The 23,174-nt window shown below is 42.8% G+C and overlaps 1 protein-coding gene across 2 annotated transcripts in view; it reads left to right on the forward strand.

Annotated features, from left to right (window-relative positions):
• Positions 1–23,174, forward strand: part of TTC39C (tetratricopeptide repeat domain 39C) — a 110,665-nt gene that overhangs the window by 81,196 nt on the left and 6,295 nt on the right. For both annotated transcript variants that reach the window (XM_036823561.1, XM_036823563.1), the window contains exons 7-10: positions 10,091–10,184; positions 12,521–12,628; positions 17,677–17,786; positions 18,800–18,923. In XM_036823561.1, the coding sequence (XP_036679456.1) occupies positions 10,091–10,184; positions 12,521–12,628; positions 17,677–17,786; positions 18,800–18,923 (436 nt within the window). The remainder of the gene's footprint in view (positions 1–10,090; positions 10,185–12,520; positions 12,629–17,676; positions 17,787–18,799; positions 18,924–23,174) is intronic.

A 23,174-nucleotide genomic window follows, 5' to 3' on the forward strand; every position in this document is an offset into this window, starting at 1 on the left:
AGGAGCACTGGACTGAAAGTCTGAAGATTTGGTGTTGGCTGTTTCGTGAAGAGTGAAAACCCTCTCTACTTCCACGTGGTCGCTCACACGTCAATTTGGAAGAGCAGTGAGACCTCAGTTAAGCCAGTCTTCTCTGGCTCTGGTTCTTTACCTGGAAAATCAGGGGGGGTTGGAACAAATCAGTGTTTTTCCAAAACATCTTACCGGGAGCACTGATTTGATGGACTAGTTAGTACATGTTCCATGAAAAGAGGTTCCATGTCATTTAAATCAGGATATCCTGGGGCTTCTCGGAGACTTTAGTTTTGCATCACGAGGGAGATAGAATCTGCAAGTATGCCGTGTTTACCCAAGTTAATTGGCCAGGAAAATTCTTTTTCATACTGTAGCCTGTGAGACTTAGAAGCATTCAGTAGAACACACTTGAGAAACACTAGGCTACATGATTTTTAAGATTTCTCCCAGCTTACAAATTACATGGTTCTGTGAATATACTAAAAGCCACTGAATTGTACACTTTAAAAGGAAAGAATTTTCTCAAAGCTTTTCTAAAAAATTTTTCGTGGATCTTGAATCTTCAGAACTGTTAACTACCTGGCATTATTTCTGCTTTTTACAATTTGTCTTTAATTCCTCTTTGGAAACACCCACATACCAGCTTGCCCATTTGACTTCCTTCACAGAGAATGTCATTCAGTTCTAGGAAAACTTTTCAACGTCACTTTCCTGATCATGGCCTCTATTTGTTTCTCTCATAAAAGTCTGTATGGATATTAATCCTCTCCATCTATTTTCCAGGTTTATCTGTTTATCTTGAATTGCTGTTTTATTTTGAGTAGTGTGACTCTTTGTAGACTTGTTTTTCTGTATTTCTGTAGTCTTTTGTTTTTCTGAGTTAATTCTTTGCATTATCGTTTTCACTGTTTAAAATTCTTTGATAGTGCCTTTAACATAAACATATTTCTTTTAAATTTACTGCTATCTTTCATAAATTCCTTCTCTGCAGTTTTAAAAGGCACTATAGTGTAGCTCAGCTCAAAATGGGCTCTTCCAATTCCTGGCTGGCTGAACTTTCTGAGCCTGTGTCCTTGTCTGTAAAAAGAGGACAGTGCCTTCCCTGTCAGCCTTAAATAATGTAACATGGATACAGCTAAGTGCTAACTAAGCACATGGTGCTTGGTCAGGGCTTTTCCTATTTAGACAGAATCTTGTCTTGGTTGTAAATTCAGTATAAAGCACTTTCCATCACAAATTTTTGTCAAAATCATGTGCCTAACTGTTGAGAGACCAAGGAAATTCTGCAGCTGGTGCATTATTCTGTTTGGTTACATAACTCATTTTCCAAGGGGGTTGCTGTCCATTTGTGTGGAGGTGCTGAAAACATTACTACTGTATTCCATTATTTGTATGTAATCAGAGATTTGTAGCCTGTTATGGAAAAGGCCTTCTGGGGGGATGCCAAGAGAACTAGAAAAAGCTTGTGTCCCAAAATGAACTTACAATCTAATTATGAAGTTAGCAGTGTCAATGCATGAAAAGGTAATTGTACAAGACAGTGACAAGGGCCAGATGAATGGCTGGTGGTTGTGGGTAGCTGACCACCACCAGCTCCCACCATGCCCACCCTGTTCTCTTTATTACCACCCACCTCGTGTCTGCCCAGAGACTCATCCTCATTGGACACACGGCGTTAGGTGTCTTCCTGATTTGCTCCTTGTCTATCTCTCCACATTACAAGGAGAACAGAGGCTCCACAAGGCAGGGACTTTGTCTCTCTGGGTCACTGTTTATCTCAAATGCCTTGACCAGTGCCTGGCTCCTAGACAGGATGTGTGTGTGTGTGTGTGTGTGTGTGTGTGTGTGTGTAGTGAATGAACACTCTGGTCTCTTGCTCTTTCCACTTAGTTGTGCTGTAATCATTGTTCTATTTTTCTAGCTCCTGGGTTTTTGTCAGAATGGGAGCAGCCCATATATTTATGGCATTTTGAAAAGTTTTCCTTAATTATGCAGAATTCATAGAGTCAGTGTTTATAGTAGTAGTAAAAGCTCCATCCTCCCCCATCAAGGACTGTGCGGTCATAACTCTTAAAACCAAAACATTAAGGGAAAGATTGATAGAATTGATCATACATTGATCAAAAGATTCGTAGAATTGACCCCAAAATAACTTATATATTATAAAAAAATGATAAAGTTAAAAAATGAAAAGTTAGGAAACAAATGATTAAGTGTTGGCATCCTTAATTTAGAATGAGCTCTTGCAAAATTAGAACATATTAAAAGGGTAAATATAAACATACAAAAAGAAAAATAGTCAAAGCACCTAAACAGACAAGCTATAAAATAAGACATACAAATGGCCAATATCATATGAACCTCAGGATACAATCAAGGAGATGCAAATTAAAACAACACTGAAAAATGATTGGCTAGTATTAAAAACATTGTGTTTTGGAAAAAGTATAGGGAAATGGGCCTCTTATAAACCATTGGCACATATGTAAATTGGTAAAACCTTTGGGGCAGGCAGTCTAGTATTTATACACATTACTATACAATATAACTTAGGAAATAACTGATGCACCACATATGTGAGTGCCCGCACACAGACAGAGACTAAACCTGCCCACCTTCATCACTGGTAAGAAAAGCTCCAGGGGTGGGTGTTGAGCTGGGTGGGTACTGTGATTTACCTGGCTTAGCTTGGGTACTCATACTCTCTCTGAGACCAGAAAATTTTTCCGAGAAGCAGGACCCTTTCCATTCCCACCACAAACATGAGGGTGGAGAGGGGGCGAATGGCTCCCTGAAGAGAGGATGCCTCTGACAGTTAGTTGGTGTATTCGCTTCCTAGGGCTGCCATAACAAAGAACAGAAATTGATTTTCTCCCAGTCCTGAGGTTGGAAGTCCAAGCTCAAGGTGGGCAGGGTTGATTTCTTCCGGGGCCTCTCTCCTTGGCTTGTGGGAGGCCGCCTTCTCCCTCTGTCTTCGCATGGTCTTTCCTCCGTATGCACACACATCTGTCCTCATCTCCTTTTCTTGTATAAGGACACCAGTCATATTGGATTTGGGCCTGCCCTAAAGACTTCATTTTAATACGCTTACCTCTTTAAAGGCCTTATCTCCAAATACAATTGCATTCTGAGATCCTGGGGGTTTGGATTTCAACATATGAATTTTGGGGAGGGATACAGTTCAACCCATAACAGGTAGCAGTGCCAATGAGTGTCTCCTCCCAGGCACTTGGGGTTTTCCTCTTTCTTTTCACATAGATGTCACTGGTACCCTGGTAGCCTCCAAATATATTACCCGGCAGGTTCTCCCAGAGGACCCAGAACAGAAAGACTCACAGGCCAAATTAAAACGGGCTTGAATCACATGGCTTACTAAATCAATGTGAAACACAGCCAGGAGCGAGGGGGAAAAGGTAGCATGGGATAACACTCTTAGGATAGGGTGCAAGTGGGGTGGAAGGGCCATGCTAGCTGGGTCCTGGGTACACGACGTGCAGTGTCCTGCTTCACTCTGCACATCAGCCTTCCTCACTGACAGGAGAGGGGGTACAAGGAGAGAAGGGCCCATAGGTGCGAGTTGCCCTGGGCCAGTGACACACTTGATCAGAAACCCACAGGGCTGAGTACACTTGGCCACAGCTAATTAAATGGAGGGACCGTCATGGGTTTTGTTGGTGTTTCTTGGGCAGAGGACACATGGTGCCAGGATGGGCATCACCAATGGGGGGTCAGATTTAAGACCTCATGGATATTCAGTTCTCATGTATAGTTAGTTATCTGACTATTTAGTGTGTTTTGTGTATTTGGTCTTTTGAGTATGAGATATCTCTTCGCCCTTTCATTCTTCTAACACACATACACACAAACACACACACGCTCCACTTGCTAAGTACTTATTGTATTAACACATCTCGGGAATTCTGCCTGCGTCTAACAAACTCTTTGCTGACCAGTTACTTAAAACATCTTGAGAGAATGTGCCTATGTTTCACAAGTTTACTTGTCTAACAGAACTGAAAATTCTCTAAAGCAAACGCACATTAGCGCCATCCACGCAGGCAGCTCCTTCCCCAGCAGCCGGGTCCACAGGAACGATGTTTGCAGTGGCGAACATCCTTCAGTTTGCCACTGCCCGGTGCTCTCAGCTCTGGGGTTTAACCCACAGAATTAGGTGATACCAGCATCATTTGAATACCAGCAGACTGGCTCTGAGCTGAGACCTTTTTGTTTGTGAGTTAGTGATGTCATTCAATGTTAAATGCAACTTGGAGGTGGTACAGAAGGAAACTGCTTGCTTGGGAAGCGGAGTCTTGGCATTTTAGATTCAGGCAAGTCTGGAACTTGGTGTCCCTTTGGCACTAGAGTCTGGGCCAGGCTCCTGAAAGAACTTGGCTTTGTTTCCATGTTCACTTTTTTTTTTTGCAGCCCTAGAAATGGAACCTTTTGCTAGGTAGCTGAATTGAGAGAATCCTCTTGGCTTGGTATTGCTAGTGAAAATCTTTGAGTGAAACAGAATGTAACATTAGTAACCCCAAGATTACGGTGCTAACTCTGAAAAATATTCATACTTACTGTGTCTTCATATTTGTACTTTGAGATCTTTACTTTCTAAAGACCTTAAAAATATATTAATGTGGAAATAGCTTCAGAATAACTTAATCTTTTTTAATTGGGTTGAAAATGTTGCCTGTGGTCTGTCCATCCCTTTGTATTACGTGTTTCATTTTCCTTTGTCCCCTGTCTCTCCAGGCAAGAGCACACACTTGTATATTTGTGGTAGAATCTTAACTCAAACAGCTCCTGATTATACCTGCTAGATAAAATATGGAATTTCTCTAGTTTTTTTTTTTTTTTTTTAACCTCTACGTGACCACAAGCAGAATTATAAAGACAACTTACATTTTCTAAAGGACTGCAGGGAATTCCCTGGTGGTCCAGTGGTTAGGACTCAGCGCTTTCACTGCCGTGGGCCTGGGTTTGATCCCTGGTCGGGGAGCTAAAAGGACTGAAGAGGATGAAGCAAACAAAACATAGTATAATAAGAAAAAAGTAACTGTCAAGGGAACAAAAACAGAAGTTAAATTAATATAAAAAGCATTAGTTACCTAAATCCATTTATGTTTACCATATTGCTATATAAAAGATAACTCTCAGATGGGGATAACAAAGACAAAGCCAACAAACTAAATAAATATGCAAGCTAACTAAAAAAATTTAAATGGTGATACAAAAGTAAAAAGTAAAAGAGTAGACAAAATATATCAGGCATAAATAAATTTAAAAAATGACAGCAATGATAATTTAAGAATTGAGGGCAAAATGCATTAAATGGAACAAAGCTGGTTTAAAACTTTATGTTACTTCACAATTAAACTGTAACAGTCATAAAATTGTATATTCCTAAGAAATAGCATTTTTTTCTTAAACATAATAAGAAACTTGCAGAAACACAATTATGAGAAATTGACAACTCTTTCATTCTTAAAAAATCTATTTTATAATAAAATAGTCTCTGAGGTTTCTGCTCAGTTTTGCTATAATCCTAATACTGCTCTAAAATATAAACATTACTAATTAAAAACAAATCTGGAATTTCTCCCAGGGTTCTGAAATAACTTGTGAGAAGCTGAATTGCTACTTATTGCAAGTCTTCATCCTAAAAGTTAGAAAACAATATTGTGATTTATTTCCCAGTGCTATTAACAGGAGACAGGGTACCTATAGACAATACCTATTTTTTAAAGACAATGTACCTTTCCTAAGAGCATTTTATTCACATGAATTCATTTATTTCAGCATCCCTGAGAGTATAAACAAAAATTACTTCCTAAGGTCCAAAATTGTGTAGGTTATGAAGTTGGCGCTGAAATCTGGTACTATTGACCATTATTTAACATTCTTTGTTATACTGTGTGCCCATTAAAAGAAAAAATTTATATTACAAGTAATTTAAACAAATGAATTATTCAGTTGGAAGGTATGGCTTTAAAGTGAACTATTTACGTAGTTCCAGAGCATAGAGAATATGAAAATAATTTCTGCCAGTCTGCAAGTTCTGGCATTATTCTGACACCAAAACTTACAGAGGAGAGCACTAAACAAACTCCACTTCATTCTGAACGTAGAAATTCTAAATAAATATTAGCACATCAAATCCAGCAACGTATTTTTTAAGTGCCATATTACAACCTAGTAGGGCTTATTCCAAAAAGGCTCTCGTGGTTCAGCCTCAGGAACTGTATCCCTGTTATCCCCGGCATTAAGGAAGTCATTGATAAAACCATTCAGTCCTATCAATAGATGCCCAAATGGCATTTAATGAAATGCATTACCCAGCCCAGATTTTAAAAAACCAAACAAACTATTAGCAAATTAGAAAGGAAATCTCTCTATTTGGTAAAAATGGGCATCTACTAAAAACATGCAGCAAACTGTATTTAATGGTGCAACATTAAAACATCCTCTTTTTCATATTTTTTTTATATACTATATAATAATGTATACACATCCTTTGTATTAGAATAAACCAAGGATACGTGCTATGCTTGCTTAATATTCAGTATTTTAACTGGAGGTCCTACCCAATTACAATTGTCTATTGTAAATGAAGAGACAGCACTATCGTTACTTGCAAATGGTTTGAATATCTCCCTGGAAAATCCAAGAGAAAAAGAGATTAAGAATTATAAAAATTCCTGAGTATAATAATGTGACATGTACAAAATCAACCTGCAAAAATCCACGGGTTTCCTACATACCAGCAACATTCACTTGGAGAATAAAATGGAGAAACAAATCCCTTTTGCAGTTGCCATAAGTGTTATAAAATGCCTAAGAATACACCTATCAAGAAGTCCCGAGTAACTGGAAAAACACGCAGTATCCCTGTAGTGACAGCGCTGTAGCTGTAAGTCTTGCTGATTTTAATTTGGCAGTAAATATGCTCCGTTTAATTTGGCAAAGATTCGTGCTTTTATTCTTCATGGCTTCCTCTGGAAGCAGATAAAGCTTGCCAACATTTTTTTCTCCTTTTACCAGCAAGGAAACTGAGGCTTCAAGTAGTTTTTGTGACACAGTGTATCAGCGCACAATTCATGAGACAAAAGCCTGTATAGTACTAATTCTTGACTTCATACTAATCCATTTTCTATATTTTCTTCAGGGTATGTGTATTTCTTTAAAAATTAAACTGGGAATCGAGTATCAGATTGAGGATAACCCTCCTTTCTCTGCTGGGTTGTGGATGTTTTAATTTGTAACCATAAAGACTCCCACAGATCATTTTTATTCTGAATTGTTTTGGTGCAAAGGGAACTGTATTTCCACTATTTTAATGGCTGTTCATTGTACTTCCTTAATGAGTGATCAGACTACAAGTAGAATTAATTTTGTAGTTATGCTTGCTCCTGGGGTAATGTCATTAAGCTCCATAAGTGGTCTCAGTACTTTCCAGTTCTATTCAAGTGCTTGTAACACAAAGAGCCTGGGACTTTCTTCACAGTTTCATCTTTAAGGAAGTATACTGTTCTAGTTTCCCAAGGCTGTTGTAACAAATTACCACAAAGTTTATGGCTTAAAACGACAGAAGTTTATTCTCTCACAATTCTGGAGTCCAGAAGTCCAAAATCAGTTTCTCTGGGCCCAAATCAAGGTGGTCAGCAGGGCGCTGCTCCCTCCGGAGGCTCTAGGGAAAGTCCATTCCTTGCCTCTTGCCTCTGGTGGCTGCCAGCATTCCTGGGCTTGTGGCCACATCACTCCAGTCTCTGCCTCCACCCTCACACTGCCTTCTCCTCTGCTTGCGTCAACCCTCTCTCTTCTTCCCTCTTGTAGGGATACTTGTTGATCGCATTTAGCGCCCCCTGGATAATCCGGGAACTCTCCCTCATCTCCAGATCCTGAAGTTAATCACACTTGCATCCCTCTCCCAGAAGAAAGCATGCAGTTGGAGCAGAATTTGAATACTAGTCAATTGCTAACTCTCTGACCTTGACTGAGCACTTAACGTCGTTGAACGTCAGTTTCTTCATCCGAAAATGGAACTAATACATACCTATCTCAGAGTTTTTGAAAGGGTTAAGAGCAATAATGTTGATTCAAGTATTACTTGGCTTCTATTTTTCTTTTCTTGCATTCAGAGCTTAGTTTTGACTCATCTTGGTGGCTTCAGAGTCCAGTTCCATCCTGGGCACCCAGTAGTTGCCTGATAAATGTTCACTGAGTAGTTTTCTATCCTCTGAAGGGCGGCGTGGCGTTGCACTGCCATGCACTGAACCCCAGCTGGGGTCAGCTTGGTATTGATGGCCCATCTGGAAATATCCTGTGGGTGATAGCTGAATGCCATTAACTTGGGAAACTGGGGAGGTGCGTGCAAAAGCAGAATCCCTAACCCTAATCCCTATTCAGAATCCCTAACCCTAATCCCTATTCTGTGCAAATAGGCTAAATTGAGTGCATGTGTGATGCAGGGAAAGAAGTATTGATCCAGAAAGGGGAAAGTTAGAAATGGGAGTAATGAATGTCCAGATCTCTCTACACACACACATCCTTTTCATAAGAGATTGATTGATTTTTTACCTTTGGTATCTTGGCTGTGTGCTCACAATCAGTGTAAATGTCTGACTTCTGAGCTGGGGGCCTGTTTCATTCCTGTGAGGTTCCCTTCAACTAGGTGTTGAGCTAGTTGAGAGCAGGAATTAGTGATACAATGATGGGTATCTTCCGTGGCTACCTGCTGTATCTTCCGAGCACTCGTGGGTGGTGATACAGGATTGAACGCTACAGTCTGAACCTTGCTGACAGCAGAGTGAAGTGTTACTGTGGGGCACGAACAGTTACTGGTCCAGCCATGGCCGTGGTTACTGAGTCACTTGGCTTCCAGTGTTCCTGAGTCACAGACTGTCCTGCCGATCTCCTTGCTGACTCATCTGTGCCCTGTGTGGAGTCCTGGGGCCTCCTGCAGTGACCGTGTATCACTCAAGGAGCTGAGGAACGTGGTGGGTCTGGTCTCAGGGAAGCCAGCAGCCCCTCTTCTAAGACCCTTCATGCCCCAGCCTGGCTGCCCTGGGGGACAAGAGGCAGCAGGGGCCTTGGAAGGGAGTCGCCTGGGAGTAGCAGAGGGAGGCACACAGGGAAGCACAGAGAGCAGGGCTGAGTGTAGGGCGGGAAGAGAGGCGCTGGCACCTGCGGGAGGGAGAAAGGAGCGCTCCTGGGCATGTGTCAGCGAGGGCAGGCTGTGTCGCATCTTCGGGACATTTAGGATTTATATTATTACTGATGTGTGATACTTAACGCCTGTCGTTGCTGCATTTACGGTTTAGTTTACCTCCCTTTTATCCTGATGGTGCCTTTTAGGTGCTCTTACCAGGTGCTTGTGGCATCAGATCAGCAGACTTTGAAAGAGATCTTTCATGGAAGAAAAAACTAAATGTATTTAACCAGGAAAAGGTGGGACAGGCATTTGAGAGTCTGTTGGCGTTCTGGACAGTGCTAGATGAATGCAAAAGTCGGAAGTGTAATCTGGATCCTCAGAGAATTTCTGAAGTGTTGGGAGAAGAGGGGTGATGACCCGAAGCATTCGGAGAACAGCACCGAGTTGTGTGGTAGAGAGTGAGGGGGTCCCGGAACGGGGAGAGGCTGAGGCTGGGCTAATGGACGGGCTCTGGGCAGTACTGACTGCCAGTCTCTCTGGGCCCGGTGGGTGTATGCAGGAGGATGAAATGCAGTCCCTCTCCTGTCGAACTTACCTAGACCAAGGAGCCAGATCAGCAAATCATTATATTGATAATACACCAAGTTCTAGTGCACATGTGCACAGAGACCATTGTGGGAGAGGGTGGTGTGAGCCGCGCCCTCACTGGTGGGTCCTTCTGCCTGAGCAGAAGGAGAAGTGATCTGTGCTCGGTTCAGCTCCCAACCAGGTAAGGGGAGAGGGGGCGTTTTCCCAGAAATCTTTAAATCGCTCTCTTCTATACTGCTTAATCTGCTTAACTACCAAGGGAAAGGATGCTTTTGAATTAGGATGCTCGTAATGTTAATGACAGATCTTAGCCAGTAACTGTTTTCATTTCTTCCTTAGTGTCAAATCAACAGTGCCTTGACTTCCTTCCATACTGCTCTGGAACTTGCAGTAGACCAGAGAGAAATCCAACATGTGTGTCTGTATGAAATTGGTAAGTATTGAATGTCTGTCCAGTCCCTTGTCATTGAAATAGTATTAATGCAATAGCTCCTGTCCAGCTGAATGTCCAGCTTCTTGTCCTGCAGTGTTAACGCATTCCTGTGCATGTTTTCATTGTTAATGCTGTTCAGTTTGTGTCTTTGTGAAATGCCTGCCGCCTTGTATAATAATAGGACTTTGTTACCATAGCGCAAGTAGTGGTACTTAATGAATTCTCATTACTTCTTTCTAATATTTTGCTCCTTATAACATTTAGATTCTAGGATGATAGGTAAAATTAAATTAATTGAGTAAAAATCATTTGTGAATATTTTATTGGACTGGATATTAGAATTCAGAACTGTTTTCTCTTCCCTCCCACCAATGTTTACCTAAGTAGAAAAATACGGCTTAGGAGAAAATTGGGCACATAGATTCCAATTCCAGCTCTTCTGCCAACTAACTTGGAGCCCTCACCCTCGTAGTAGCCCCTGGAGCTCAGGCGCCTGCCCTCGGAGCAGCTGCGTAATTAAGATGAAATTAGCCGGGTGAGCATGAGGCAGGGTGCCTGGCACATATGTTAGCTGCTTCCTCCTGCTTCTCCCCTCCTGGAGAGGAATTTATAGACAGACTTGGAGGCATTTGTTTGCCACTTGCTTGCTTGCTGTAGGCAGAATTGTTTTCCTGAATCTTTTTTTAAAGAAGAGTGCAAACTAAAAGATTGAGAACTGCCCAGTAAACAGTATTATGTTTTAAACGCCTGTTATAGCTTAGGGAGTGGAGATGAGGTATGATCCAGTGGGAAATGTATTTTTCCGTAAACTCTGCTGGAGCTCTGGTTGGTAGCCATAATGTGGAATGGAATGTGAAACACATTATCAATGTGATGTTTTGAGTCAGACCAGGCACCTCTGATTTCACAACCGATGAAACAGTATAGGACTTGAATGGAAGGAACTAGCTTCGATGTCCTTTTATTTCTCTTGTTTAGGACACTGTTATCTTTTTTCTTCTAGTTTTATTGAGATACCGTTGACACGTAACATTGTATTTAAGGTGTACAACATGAAGATTTGATACCTGTATATATTGTGAAATGATTATGGTGGCCTTTTTGTGTGTGTGCACCATTTCCAGGTCTGTGGCAGGGTAGAATGTCAGAGCGGAAGGAAGCTTGGAAATTATCGAAACCCAGAACTAAGGATTTAGGAAGGTTAACTCAGGGTTGGGGTGGGGGGAAGTGGGAATAGCAAAGTCAGGACTCGGCCTCCTTACTCAGCTGTGGTGCTGCCTCCCACCTCTGTTGCGGCGTTTAATTCAAATCTTATCCCGATGTCCATTTTAGGATGGAAAGAATTAGCCCCAATTTTTCACTCTAAAATATGTCACCTTCATATCATATCCCATAGAATTTGACACTGAATTTTCCGGAAGTGTGGCTCCCCCTCATCCCTCTAGTTCAAATGGTAGGTCTAAGGTGACACGACTGCTTCATGGTGCAGCGGATAACAGAATTTTTTATGGAGGCAAATCGTGGACGGGAGAGAGCAATGGCCTTCGACCCTCAGTTCTTCCCTCTTATTAGCCGTGTGACCTTGAGCAAGTCACGAAGCCTCTTCATGCCTTAGGCTTTCTCCTTGGTCAGGTGAGGACACCGTCAGCCGCCTTTCCAAGACTGCACTAGGATTAACGAGAACTACATCAGGTGCCTGCCTGACACACAACGGGATGGCTCCGTGGATGGGAGATACCGTTACTAACAACGAGGGATAAAATTCCTTGCTTCCTCATTGCTGCTGCTGCCCCCCCAGGATGCCAGCCTAACAGTGTTTTGCTCTGGGAGAGGTGGGGTCCTCTCGCTGCGCCTGCAGAGGGAAGGGTGGCAAGTACTTAATTTCTCACTGGTTTCCTCTCTACTTCTCAGAACAGGTTGCTAATTGACTGTGATCATAAATGGACAGGTGAGTGTGTGAGACTTCTCGACATGGTCACTGTGGATGTAATCTACTGGCATCGCTTCTTTCTCTGTGCCGGTGCCTGTTCTTGGGAGAGAAGAACCACTGTGCTTGGGTTGATCTCCAGCAGGGGGAGGCAAATTGGACAGTTTCCCTAGAAATTTTTACTTTCCTCCCTTCTATACTGCTTCATTGGTTGTGAAATCAGAGGTGCCTTGTCTACTCAAAACATCATATTGAAAATATTTACGAGGGAAAAGATACTTAGGAAGTTTTCAGGCTGTTTATGTGGAGCCCTCACAGAGAAAGTCAGCAGAATAAGACGTTTGTAACGTACAGATGGGCTGTAAGCATATTCCTTTAGGGTCCCGTACTAGAAATATCTCTTTCACAGGTTGGTGCAGCATGATAGAGCTGAATTTCAAGGATGCATTTTACTCCTTTGAGAGGCTAAAAAACGAGTCCCGGTGGTCCCAGTGCTATTACGCCTATTTAACCGCAGGTGAGTAGACCACGGTCTGCACGGCCACAGCGCGCCCTTCTCTGTCTCAGATCAGCTCACGTGCGTTGGCGGGTGGGAGAGTGATGGCAGAGGATGCAGAAGTTGTGATCTTCACCGTTTCCCACAGCACGTGTTGTTTTGGGCTACAAGTAAACAGCAGCTGAAGAGCAGCTCTCCCCAGCCCATCTGAACAGTGGGGCAGTTCGGTGCTGCGCCCTGCCCCTCCCCACATCCCCTCAGGGCTGGGTTGGTCACATGCTGGGTCCTGGAAATGCTTATTGTGAGCTTTTCGTTTTTGTCCATTTTGTCCTAAACAGCCTCAACTTACCCTTACCCCTCTCCTTTATTTTCTCAAATCTATTTTTTTTTTTTTTTTATAATACTCCACTTGTCTGGTGTTTTCAGTATACTTTTTTTTTTTTAATTAATTAATTTATTTTTGACTGTGTTGGGTCTTCGTTTCTGCACGAGGGCTTTCTCTAGTTGCGGCAAGTGGGGGCCACTCTTCATCACGGTGCGCAGGCCTCTCACTATTGTGGCCTCTCTTGTTGCGGAGCACAGGCTCCAGACACGCAGGCTCAGTAGTTGTGGCTCACGGGCCCAGTTGCTCCGCGGCATGTGGGATCTTCCCAGACCAGAGCTCGAACCCGTGTCCCCTGCATTGGCAGGCAGACTCCCAACCACTGCGCCACCAGGGAAGCCCTATTTTTGATTTATTAGGAATTTAAAGAATTTAACATGTCTTTTAAATCGTGTTAATGTCTTTGGATTGTTAGTGCCCTGGTTACAGAGTTGCACAGATTTTGAGTAGTCTGTTCAGCCTTGTTTTACTTATTAACCCTATTATAATTACAGTGTGATTTTGCAGAACACAAGGTAATTCAACACTGCATGTCATCATAGCAGAAACAACTGTAATGTCTGATAGGCACAGCAGTGTGTTTTGCCTTTTTACCCTTAAATGAAGAGATAAAGACATGCTGCCCCCTGGTGGACAAAATAGCTGTCTGTGCCCTGAGCTACAATACATGAAGTGCTGTTGTGATGCAGAATGGTCCAGGTGGAGATTGAAGAGACCCAGGTAGTTGTACATTTTCTGCCTCTAACAATGAGCTCTCCTTACACACCCATATAAGTGATTCTTTTACTTAAAATTTAAGGCTAATCCAAACATTACTTTCAATATCTTCTTATTTCTCTGAATATTTGGATTTAACAAAACGTCTCCTGTCATTCCATCCCCTTAACTGGTCTCTTTAAAACAAGATAGAATTAGAAGATGGTGACCAGTGTGTCTGTCCTGGATGTTCTGAAACTGCAGTCCATGAGCAGTTAGGATGGAAGGCCCTTATACTCACAGGCCTTCCTGCAAGCCCCGCAGGTATTAATCTGTTTTCGTATGGCTCTTATAGCTGATGTTTGAATAGGATTATTTTCAGTATCCCGCTTAGGATACTTTAAGGGTTGGTTTACAGAACTCACAGGCATCTCGGATGAAAGTAGCAGGCTTGGTGTGCACAGCACGTTGATGAATGAAAACAGAGAGGCTGCAGCACCCCCCAGCGGTCGTTAGGGTGTAATGGGGCCACATAGTCACTGTGGGCAGGTGTTTCTTTTTAATCGTTGTTGAGCATGGAACATGAAGAAATAACGGTACGGTGTGGGTGTATAGAGGAGCATTTATTCTCCAGATATTGGAAATCCCAGGATCATACCAGTTGTAGCAGATGATAAAGCGTGAAAGACTCTAGGCGCCACCTCTCCACGGGGGCTTCGTGCAGATGATGTGTGAGGAGCTCCACCTAAAGTGTACGCCGGCCCATCTGGTGGGCCGGAAGAGAAGGTCACTCTGTCAAGCTCTCAGAGAAGGCTCCTTGAAGGAGCTGTCATTTGAGTTGGCCTGAAGGACAGGTACGTGTTACAGGCAGCGTCGGAGAAGATGGGCATTCAGCGACCAGAAACACTGCCACTGGGGGCTTAGTTCCTTGTGCTATTTCTTTTTTTATATTTATCTGTTTTTTTGTAAGAACATTTAAGTTCTACTCTCTTGGCAAATTTCAATTTTACAATACAGTATTATCACATGTAGTCACCATGTTATACGTTAGATCTTCAGACCTTCTTCATCTTACAGCTGAGAGGTTTTTTTTTATTACGGTAAAATATACATAAAATCTATTTTAACCTTTAAAAAAATTTTTTTTTTGGCCGCACCGTGCAGCTTACAGGATCTTAATTCCCCAACCAGGAATCGAACCCAGGCCCCCAGCAGAGAAAGCCCAGAATCCTAACCACTGGACCGTCAGGGAAGTCCCTATTTTAACCACGTTTAAGTGTGTGGTTCAGTGGCATTAAGTTCCTTCACAGCCATCACCACTGTCCAACTTCATTGTCCCAAACTGAAACTCTATGCTCATTACACAATAACTGCCCCCTCCCCAGCCCCTAACAACCACTGCTCTACTTTCTGTCTGTGTGAATTGGATTATTCTAGGTAAGCGGACTCAACACTATTTGTTGATTGAATCTGGTTTATTTCACTTAGCATAGTGCCCTCAAGGTTCATCCATATTGTAGTATGTGTCAGAATTTCATTCATTTTTAAGGCTGAGTAATATTCCATTGTATGTACAGACCACGTTCTGTTTATCCGTTCACTGTCAGTGGATGCTTGGGTTGTTTCCACCCTTTGGCCGTTGTGAGTGATGCTGCTGTGAACACAGTTCTTTTTGAGACCCTGCTTTCAATTCTGTTGGGTATGTTACCCAGAAGAAGTTAACCGAAAAGCGTAGTCTGAATGGATGAGCCAAGCGTCCTCTAAGTTCTGTGTAGGTCTCAGACTTGGGATAAATCAGAGACACTCATGCTTTCAAACATCTGCGTCTTTTAAAGCAACTGTCTGTAACTGTACTGAGAGGAGGTGGTGTATATTCTTCAGGGTCTGAGGTATTAGTGTTGTAGAACCGCAAAGGTGATTCAGATCCTGATACTGTTGATGTTTATGACTCTCTTGTGTACCCACACTTGCTCATTCCTTTTTTTTAATATTATGTGACTATATAATAATGTTACCAGTTATCTGAGGAGACCTCAAGCTAGGGGCAGCTGATATTATTCTTTTTAATTGATTTACTGTGTGACCTCAGGCAAGACTTTTAACTTTCCTGGACCTCTACATCCTCTGATCTATAATATGATGGAGTTGTTTTACGAAACAATCACTGAACTTCTTTCTTGTTTTGAAATGTTATAACACAACCGATGAGGTCATTTTGGATGGGTTCAGGCCACCACATCTGGACCAGTGCTGCTCTCATAACTGGGGGTGATCTCTCCTTTTGAATATTCAGCCTAATCCCACTTATTGCCAGTAGAAATCTTCTGCCTTTCCCATCACCTTGATGACCTCAGCTTTCTGCAAACCTTGCTGCTTGTGCTTCTTTGCCCCTTCCGTTAGCTGCCCATCCTCTGACATGCCATAGCCCTGTGCCTGGCTTGACCAAGCCCCAAAATGCGAGTATGGGACCACCCAGTTTTAGGACTACTTGAATAAAGAAGAAAGAACTAGCAAATCAATGGACATTCCAACTGGGGGTTGAAAAACAATATGTGGCAAAGACAAAAGCAGCAAAAGATTAACAGAAATGAATTCATCTTCATGGGAGTTGAAAAGAGGACGACGAAGAGTAGTTGGTAAAGTTTCAATGAAGGGATGGGACTGCAGCCTGGTGTGAAGTTTGGAGAAGGTAGCGAGCAGGTGAACCAAAGGAAATACGACTACGTCTTTGCCGGGGGCTCTGGATGGGATGAAGATAGCATGCAGACCATCAAAATCTTACCCCCCTCCAAGGCTCAGCTTGACTCTTAGTTCCTCAGAGCTGCCCTAATCACTCCAAAGAGAAACCATCCCTTCCCTTGATGAGCTTTTCCAAAAGTACTTTGGTGCCAGGACTCCCAAGGCTCTCATCACTGTATACATTGTAGCTCTGGACTGTGTGTCTTCTCTCTCCAGCTGAAATTTAAGTTTCTTCTGGGTGTAAACGTGTGTGTTTCTTCTTTGCATTCTTGCTGGCGGCTGTAGGTGGTAGGTGCCCAGTAAACATGTCAGGACTAATTCATGACTTTCTTTCCAGGTGCAGGGGTATCCTTCTACCACCGTGAGGCTTTCACAGTCCTCCTGGCTCCTAAGTGTTCTTGCCTAGATTCCTTTTTCTTCCACTTTCCGAGTATGTGAGCTCTAAATGGACTGTAGTCTGTGATAATATCTGGGGGTTTTGTTACTGTTCAAGACTGTCTCCCCCAAAGAGGGCTAGGACTGTAGTTTTCCCACGTGTCCCCGCCCCCCGCCCCAAAGCTCAGGGAACCTAGCGCCAGGGAAATAGTTTTTTTTGTTTTGTTTATTTTTGGCTGCATTGGGTCTTTGTTGCTGCGTGCAGGCTTTCTTTAGTTGCGGCGAGTGGGGGCTACTCTTCGTTGTGGTGCCCAGGCTTCTTGTTGCGGAGCACGAGCCCTAGGCACGTGGGCTCAGTAGTTGTGGCACATGGGCTTAGTTGCTCCGAGGCCCGTGGGATCTTCCCGGACCAGGGATCGGGCCCGTGTCCCCTGCATTGGCAGGCGGATTCTTAACCACTGCGCCACCAGGGAAGTCCCAGGAAATAGTTGTTGAATCGGTGGAACGACGATCAGCAGGATGGTGTAGTCCCATGTGTAACAGTCTTTAAAAATATTTGCTCCCACTGGGCCCGTGAGCCACAATTACTGAGCCTGCGCGTCTGGAGCCTGTGCTCCGCAACGGGAGAGGCCGCGATAATGAGAGGCCCGCGCACTGCGATGAAGAGTGGCCCCCGCTTGACGCAACTGGAGAAAGCCCTCGCACAGAAACGAAGACCCAACACAGCCATAAGTAAATAAATAAATAAAATTAAAAAAAAAATATTTGCTCCCATTTTTTCCTTTGGTAACGTTTTCCAAGTATCATCAACCTAGGTGTGTCCCTTAGTGGCATTTTCCGCCTGATACTTAAAGATTACAACGATGGTTTCTTACAGTTTGTCAGGGAGCCACCGGTGATGTGGACGGGGCACAGATTGTCTTTAAAGAAGTTCAGAAACTCTTCAAAAGGAAAAACAATCAGATTGAACAGTTCTCAGTGAAAAAGGTATGTTGGAACCTGTTGATCTGGTGTGTCATTTATGATGGATATTTGCAACCATTGCCACCTTGGACAGGTTTTAAGAAATCATATGCAAAGCTGGCAACCTAATGCCATGCAAAATGCAGTTCACGACTGTGGAGAGAATTTACTCCCATGTCATTCTTCTGCTCTGAATGCAAAGTACTGTTTGGTTGCAAATAATTAAAGCAGTTGTTTCTTTGAATGAATAGAGACATTACAGATCCTGTGGCGCTCATGAGCCTCCGGAGAGGAAGTGCATCTGTCTGAAGAGCTAGGTAGCCTCAGAAGAATGCAAATCAGCAGAACCTGGGCAAGAGATACAGACTGTTGGTTCTCATATAGTGAAAGCATCACATTCTGCCCTAATAAAAAACAAGTGTGCATCAAATATACCAGCAGAAGGGCCCAGGACTGTAGGGACCAAGCCCCTAATTTACTTCTGTACTTTTAAGAATACAGTTTAGCTGAATTACCATGGGTTACCTGACAACTTATATCCTGAATTTTCCATGTTTTTAGTTGTAAGTTTTTATTGAATGAACATTTAATGATTTAGTGTGAGTATAAACTAGATTGTAATGTGGAATGCCCCTGAGAGGACTGGGACTAATTAGAAAACTAAAACGTCAATAAAACTGTAACTAAAAGGCATCTAGTATTACATCCTCCATATAAACCCATCAAGTTATTATTTGTCACCCAGCTTTTATAAATTTCTTTGACTTAGAATGAAACTAGATTCATTTCAGTTTAAAGTTTTCAAAATATATCCTGGATCTTGATAGTAGATTGAATTGAATAAGAGAAAGGCATATCTACCAATATATTAAAAATCAGAGAGCAAAATTTAGAGAGAAATTTTCATTTTTAACTTTGCGGGAGGGGATCGTTCACATCAAATATGAACCATGTATTTTTTAATGTCTCCGAAATTTTTTTTTTTATCTGAATTTGGTTTTTTTCTAATGTTGCCTAATCATTCCAACTGCTTGCAGGCAGAGAGATTTCGGAAACAAACCCCAACCAAAGCGCTGTGCGTGCTGGCGTCCATTGAAGTGTTGTACTTGTGGAAAGCCCTCCCCAACTGCTCCCTCCCCAACCTACAGAGGATGAGTCAAGGTAAAAAACAAAACAAAACTGTGCACAGCAGCTTGTTCCTTCAGTGTGTCACTAATCTCCTCTGATTCAGAGAGTACAAATCTGTCATTCTTGGACAAATGGTGCGATGGTTGAAAAAGTTCCGTCACTTAGGTGATGGGAGTAGGAGGCACTGGAAGGGACAGATGTACTTGTCTTGTCCGCGGTGTGAGGCGATGCACACTGATCGTCAGGGTTGGTAATCCTAAAGCCATGCAGGTGGCTGGAAGCATATGTTTCCACCTGCCCCCCCCACAATGAAACCTCTTTTTTCATATGGACATCCATTAAAATGCATAGATATTAAGTGTACATGCACTTCAGTGAGTTTTGACAAATATACACACTGTGGCATCCACACCATGATCAAAACATAGAACATTTCTTCCACCCCTGCGATTTCCCTTATGCCCCTTCTCAGTCAGGCCCCACCCATGGCACCCTCTGTTCTGATTTTTCTCTCCACAGATTATGTTTTAACTGCGTACAAGTGGAATCAGACAGTGTGTACTTTTTAGTGCGTGGCTTCATTTGTACAGCCTAGTGTCTGTGACACCCACGTTGTATCTGTGTCAGTAGTTTGTTCCTCTCACTTGTTGAGTGGGATTCCATCGTATGGCTATACCTGTGCCACGATTTGTTTTTTCCTTCTCCTACGGGACATTTGGTTTGTTTCTGGGTTTTTAGTGATCGTGCGTAAAGCTGCTACAAACATAAGTGTGCAACGTAAGTGTACTGACCTTTTGTGTGGAATTACATGCTGATTTCTCTTGAGTAGACACCAAGGAGTATAACTGGGAACCTACCTTTTTGATTCATATGTTTAAAAAATCATAAGACTATAAGTTATGGTAATAAAACCTTCACAAAGTCATTTTTATTATAGTGGTAGGAGAAGTTCATGGAGAGAATAAATCTTTGAGTAAAATAAAGCTTTACTGGTTATTAAAGAAATATTGTGGGCTTCCCTGTTGGCACAGTGGTTAAGAATCCGCCTGCCAATGCAGGGGACATGGGTTCAAGCCCTGGTCCAGGAAGATCCCACATGCCGCAGAGCAGCTAAGCCCGTGCACCACAACTACTGAGCCCGTGTGCTGCAACGACCGAAGCTTGCGTGCCTAGAGCCCCTGCTCCACAACAAGAGAAGCCACCGCAGTGAGAAGCCCGTGCACCGCAATGAAGAGTAGCCCCGCTCGCTGCAACTAGAGAAAGCCCGCGTGCAGCAACGAAGACCCAATGCAGCCAAAAATAAATAAAATAAAAATAAATTAAAAAAAAAAATATTGTAACATTTCTTCTAAAGGTATAATGGCAGACATTTGAATGATATTTTATAGTCTGGCAGGTGATTTCCTTTGCTCTTCACTGGAACCCAGGGAAGTAGAAAAGGCGGACAGCATTGTTGTGCCCATTTTATAATGAGGAAGGTGAGACTCGGAACAGTTAGGTGACTTGCCCAGCTCCCATAGGAGCAAGTGTCTCTGCTGCTGGCCTGAGGATGGCACATTGATTAGCAAAGCTTTCAGCTCTCTACACACAGCTTCTTATTCCTGGGAGCATGAAGATATTTAAATCATGCAGCTGGTAAAATGATTACATGGTGAGAATGCTGTGTTAAAACAAAACACAGGGACTTCCCTGGTGGCACAGTGGTTAAGAATCCACCTGCCAATGCAAGGGACACGGGTTCGATCCCTGGTCTGGGAAGATCCCACATGCTGTGGAGCAGCTAAGCCCGTGCTCCACAACAAGAGAAGCCACCGCAATGAGAAGCCCGCACACCGCAACGAAGAGTAGCCCCCGCTCGCCACAACTGGAGAAAGCCCACACGCAGCAACGAAGACCCAACATGGCCAAAAATAAATGAATAAATAAATAAATTAATTAATTAAAAAAACGAAACACGCACACATACAGTTATCCCTGTGTATCTGTGGGGCATTGGTTCCAGGACCCCCTACACATACCAAAATCTGTGAATGCGCAAGTCCCTCATATAAAATGGTGTAGTATTTGCGTATAACCTACGTGCACTTTTCCATGTTTACTTTAAGTCATCTCCAGATTACTTGTAATACCTGATATGATGTAAATGCTATATATGTAGTTGCAAATACAATGTAAATAGTATGTAATTAGTTGCTGGGTGTGCGGCAAATTTAAGTTTTGCTTTCTGGAATTTTTTTTTTCCAGAATATTTTCAATCCACAGTTGGTTGCATCTGTGAATGCAGAACCTGTGGGTATGGAATGCCACTGACTGTTCATCCAAAAATATGATTTTATAGAAAGCAGTTACCTTTGGAAATGTAGTCTTATTCACATATATGCTGCTCTTTTCCAAAAGTGATTTAGTATTAATATTTTGGACTTATTCAAAGATAGTGGCTGTACAAAATTTGTCAGATTTCTTTGTAGTCACACTTGTTTTTGATCAAATATAGCGTTTTCCCTTGAATCACATACTTTTATCATCAGAATTCCCTGCAGATGCCTTTTGCTTATTTAAAAAAAAAAAAAAAAAAAGGTTCCCTCTCAAAGGTCAAAAAGTTCGTCAGTGTTGATATTCCAGAGCAACATAGTGCAACTCCGAAAGAAGTTGTGTGCAGAGACCCTGTAATTAGGGTAAGTGTGTAACCCTCTTAAGGGAATTACTTGAAAGGAAACAGAATTTTCCCAGATGTTCAAGTTCTGCTCTGTTTAAAAAGATTCATAATTTTAAACCCATCCCTGGTTGTTGATGCAAGTCTGGAATATCTACCAGTGTCTACCTCAAAGGACCAGTAAGGAATTTTAGGTATTCTTTTTTTAAAAAATAAATTTATTTATTTATTTACTTATTTTATTTATTTATTTTTTAGTTTTTGGCTGCGTTGGGTCTTCATTGCTGCTCATGGGCTTTCTCTAGTTGCGGCCAGCGGGGGCTACTCTTCGTTGCGGTGCACGGGCTCTAGGCGTGCGACCTTCAGTAGTTGTGGCATGCAGGCTCAGTAGTTGTGGTTCGCGGACTCTAGAGTGCAGGCTCAGTAGTTATTGTGCACAGGCTTAGTTGCCCCACGGCATGTGGGATCTTCCCGGACCAGGGCTCGAACCCGTGTCCCCTGCATCGGCAGGTGGATTCTTAACCACTGCACCACCAGGGAAGCCCCTTAGGTATTCTTTTTTTTTTTTTTCCCCAATTGGGTTTTGTTTGTTTGTTTGTTTGTTTTATTAATTTATTTATTTTTGGCTGTGTTGGGTCTTCGTTTCTGTGCGAGGGCTTTCTCTAGTTGTGGCAAGCGGGGGCCACTCTTCATCGCGGTGCGTGGGCCTCTCACTATCGTGGCCTCTCTTCTTGCGGAGCACAGGCTTCAGACGCACAAGCTCAGTAGTTGTGGCTCACGGGCCCAGTTGCCCCGCGGCATGTGGGATCTTCCCAGACCAGGGCTTGAACCCATGTCCCCTGCATTAGCAGGCAGATTCTCAACCACTGTGCCACCAGGGAAGCCCTAGGTATTCTTTTTAATGCACAAGTGCAGGATCATGTGTTTAGAGATAATTAAAACAGACATGCAAATATAAAATGGTAATTGGCAGGCACAAGAACGATCATCACTTAATGTGACTAAATATTCTCTGAGCTCCTTTCCAGCTGTCAAAATAAACAACAACAATGTGGCCCTGGGGAGGGAGGCAGGCTCTGGAGTGAACATGAGATAATTCTCTAATATTTTTGCTAAAAGTCCAGTTAAGAGATCTGTTAATTAGATTATCTCATTCTCCAGTGTTAAGCAGTAATGATCCAAATCAACTCAGTCATATAGAAAACAGGTGAAGATCTTTGTAGAGAAATAGTCAAGTTCCGGGAAAACAAACAAACAAACACCTGATCGTGGGTGATAGCGGTCATCTGCATTGATTACACTCTTCCCATCAGGCCCACACAGCTTTGTGCACTCAGCTTATCAGAGTCCCTGTCTGTGACTCCCTGCATCAGCAGAGCTAGCTGGATTCTTATATCCTTGTCTTGTCATTTCATTCATTCCCTTCCTCACCCACCTGCCCCTCTCCACTGCATTCTTCCTCTGCGTTTTAAGGATGTTACCGTGTATTCTCAGCACAGCAGAGTGCTCCCATTAAAACCTAAGTTATGTGGTGGTGGTTCACTTCTGAGACCTTCTGTGGCCTCATCTTATTCAAAGTAAAAGTCTGGATCCATTGAGTGGCCTACGGTCTGTACACACGCCCCCACTGC

Source organism: Balaenoptera musculus, chromosome 14 (genome assembly GCF_009873245.2).
Source record: "Balaenoptera musculus isolate JJ_BM4_2016_0621 chromosome 14, mBalMus1.pri.v3, whole genome shotgun sequence".
Taxonomy (NCBI): domain Eukaryota; kingdom Metazoa; phylum Chordata; class Mammalia; order Artiodactyla; family Balaenopteridae; genus Balaenoptera; species Balaenoptera musculus.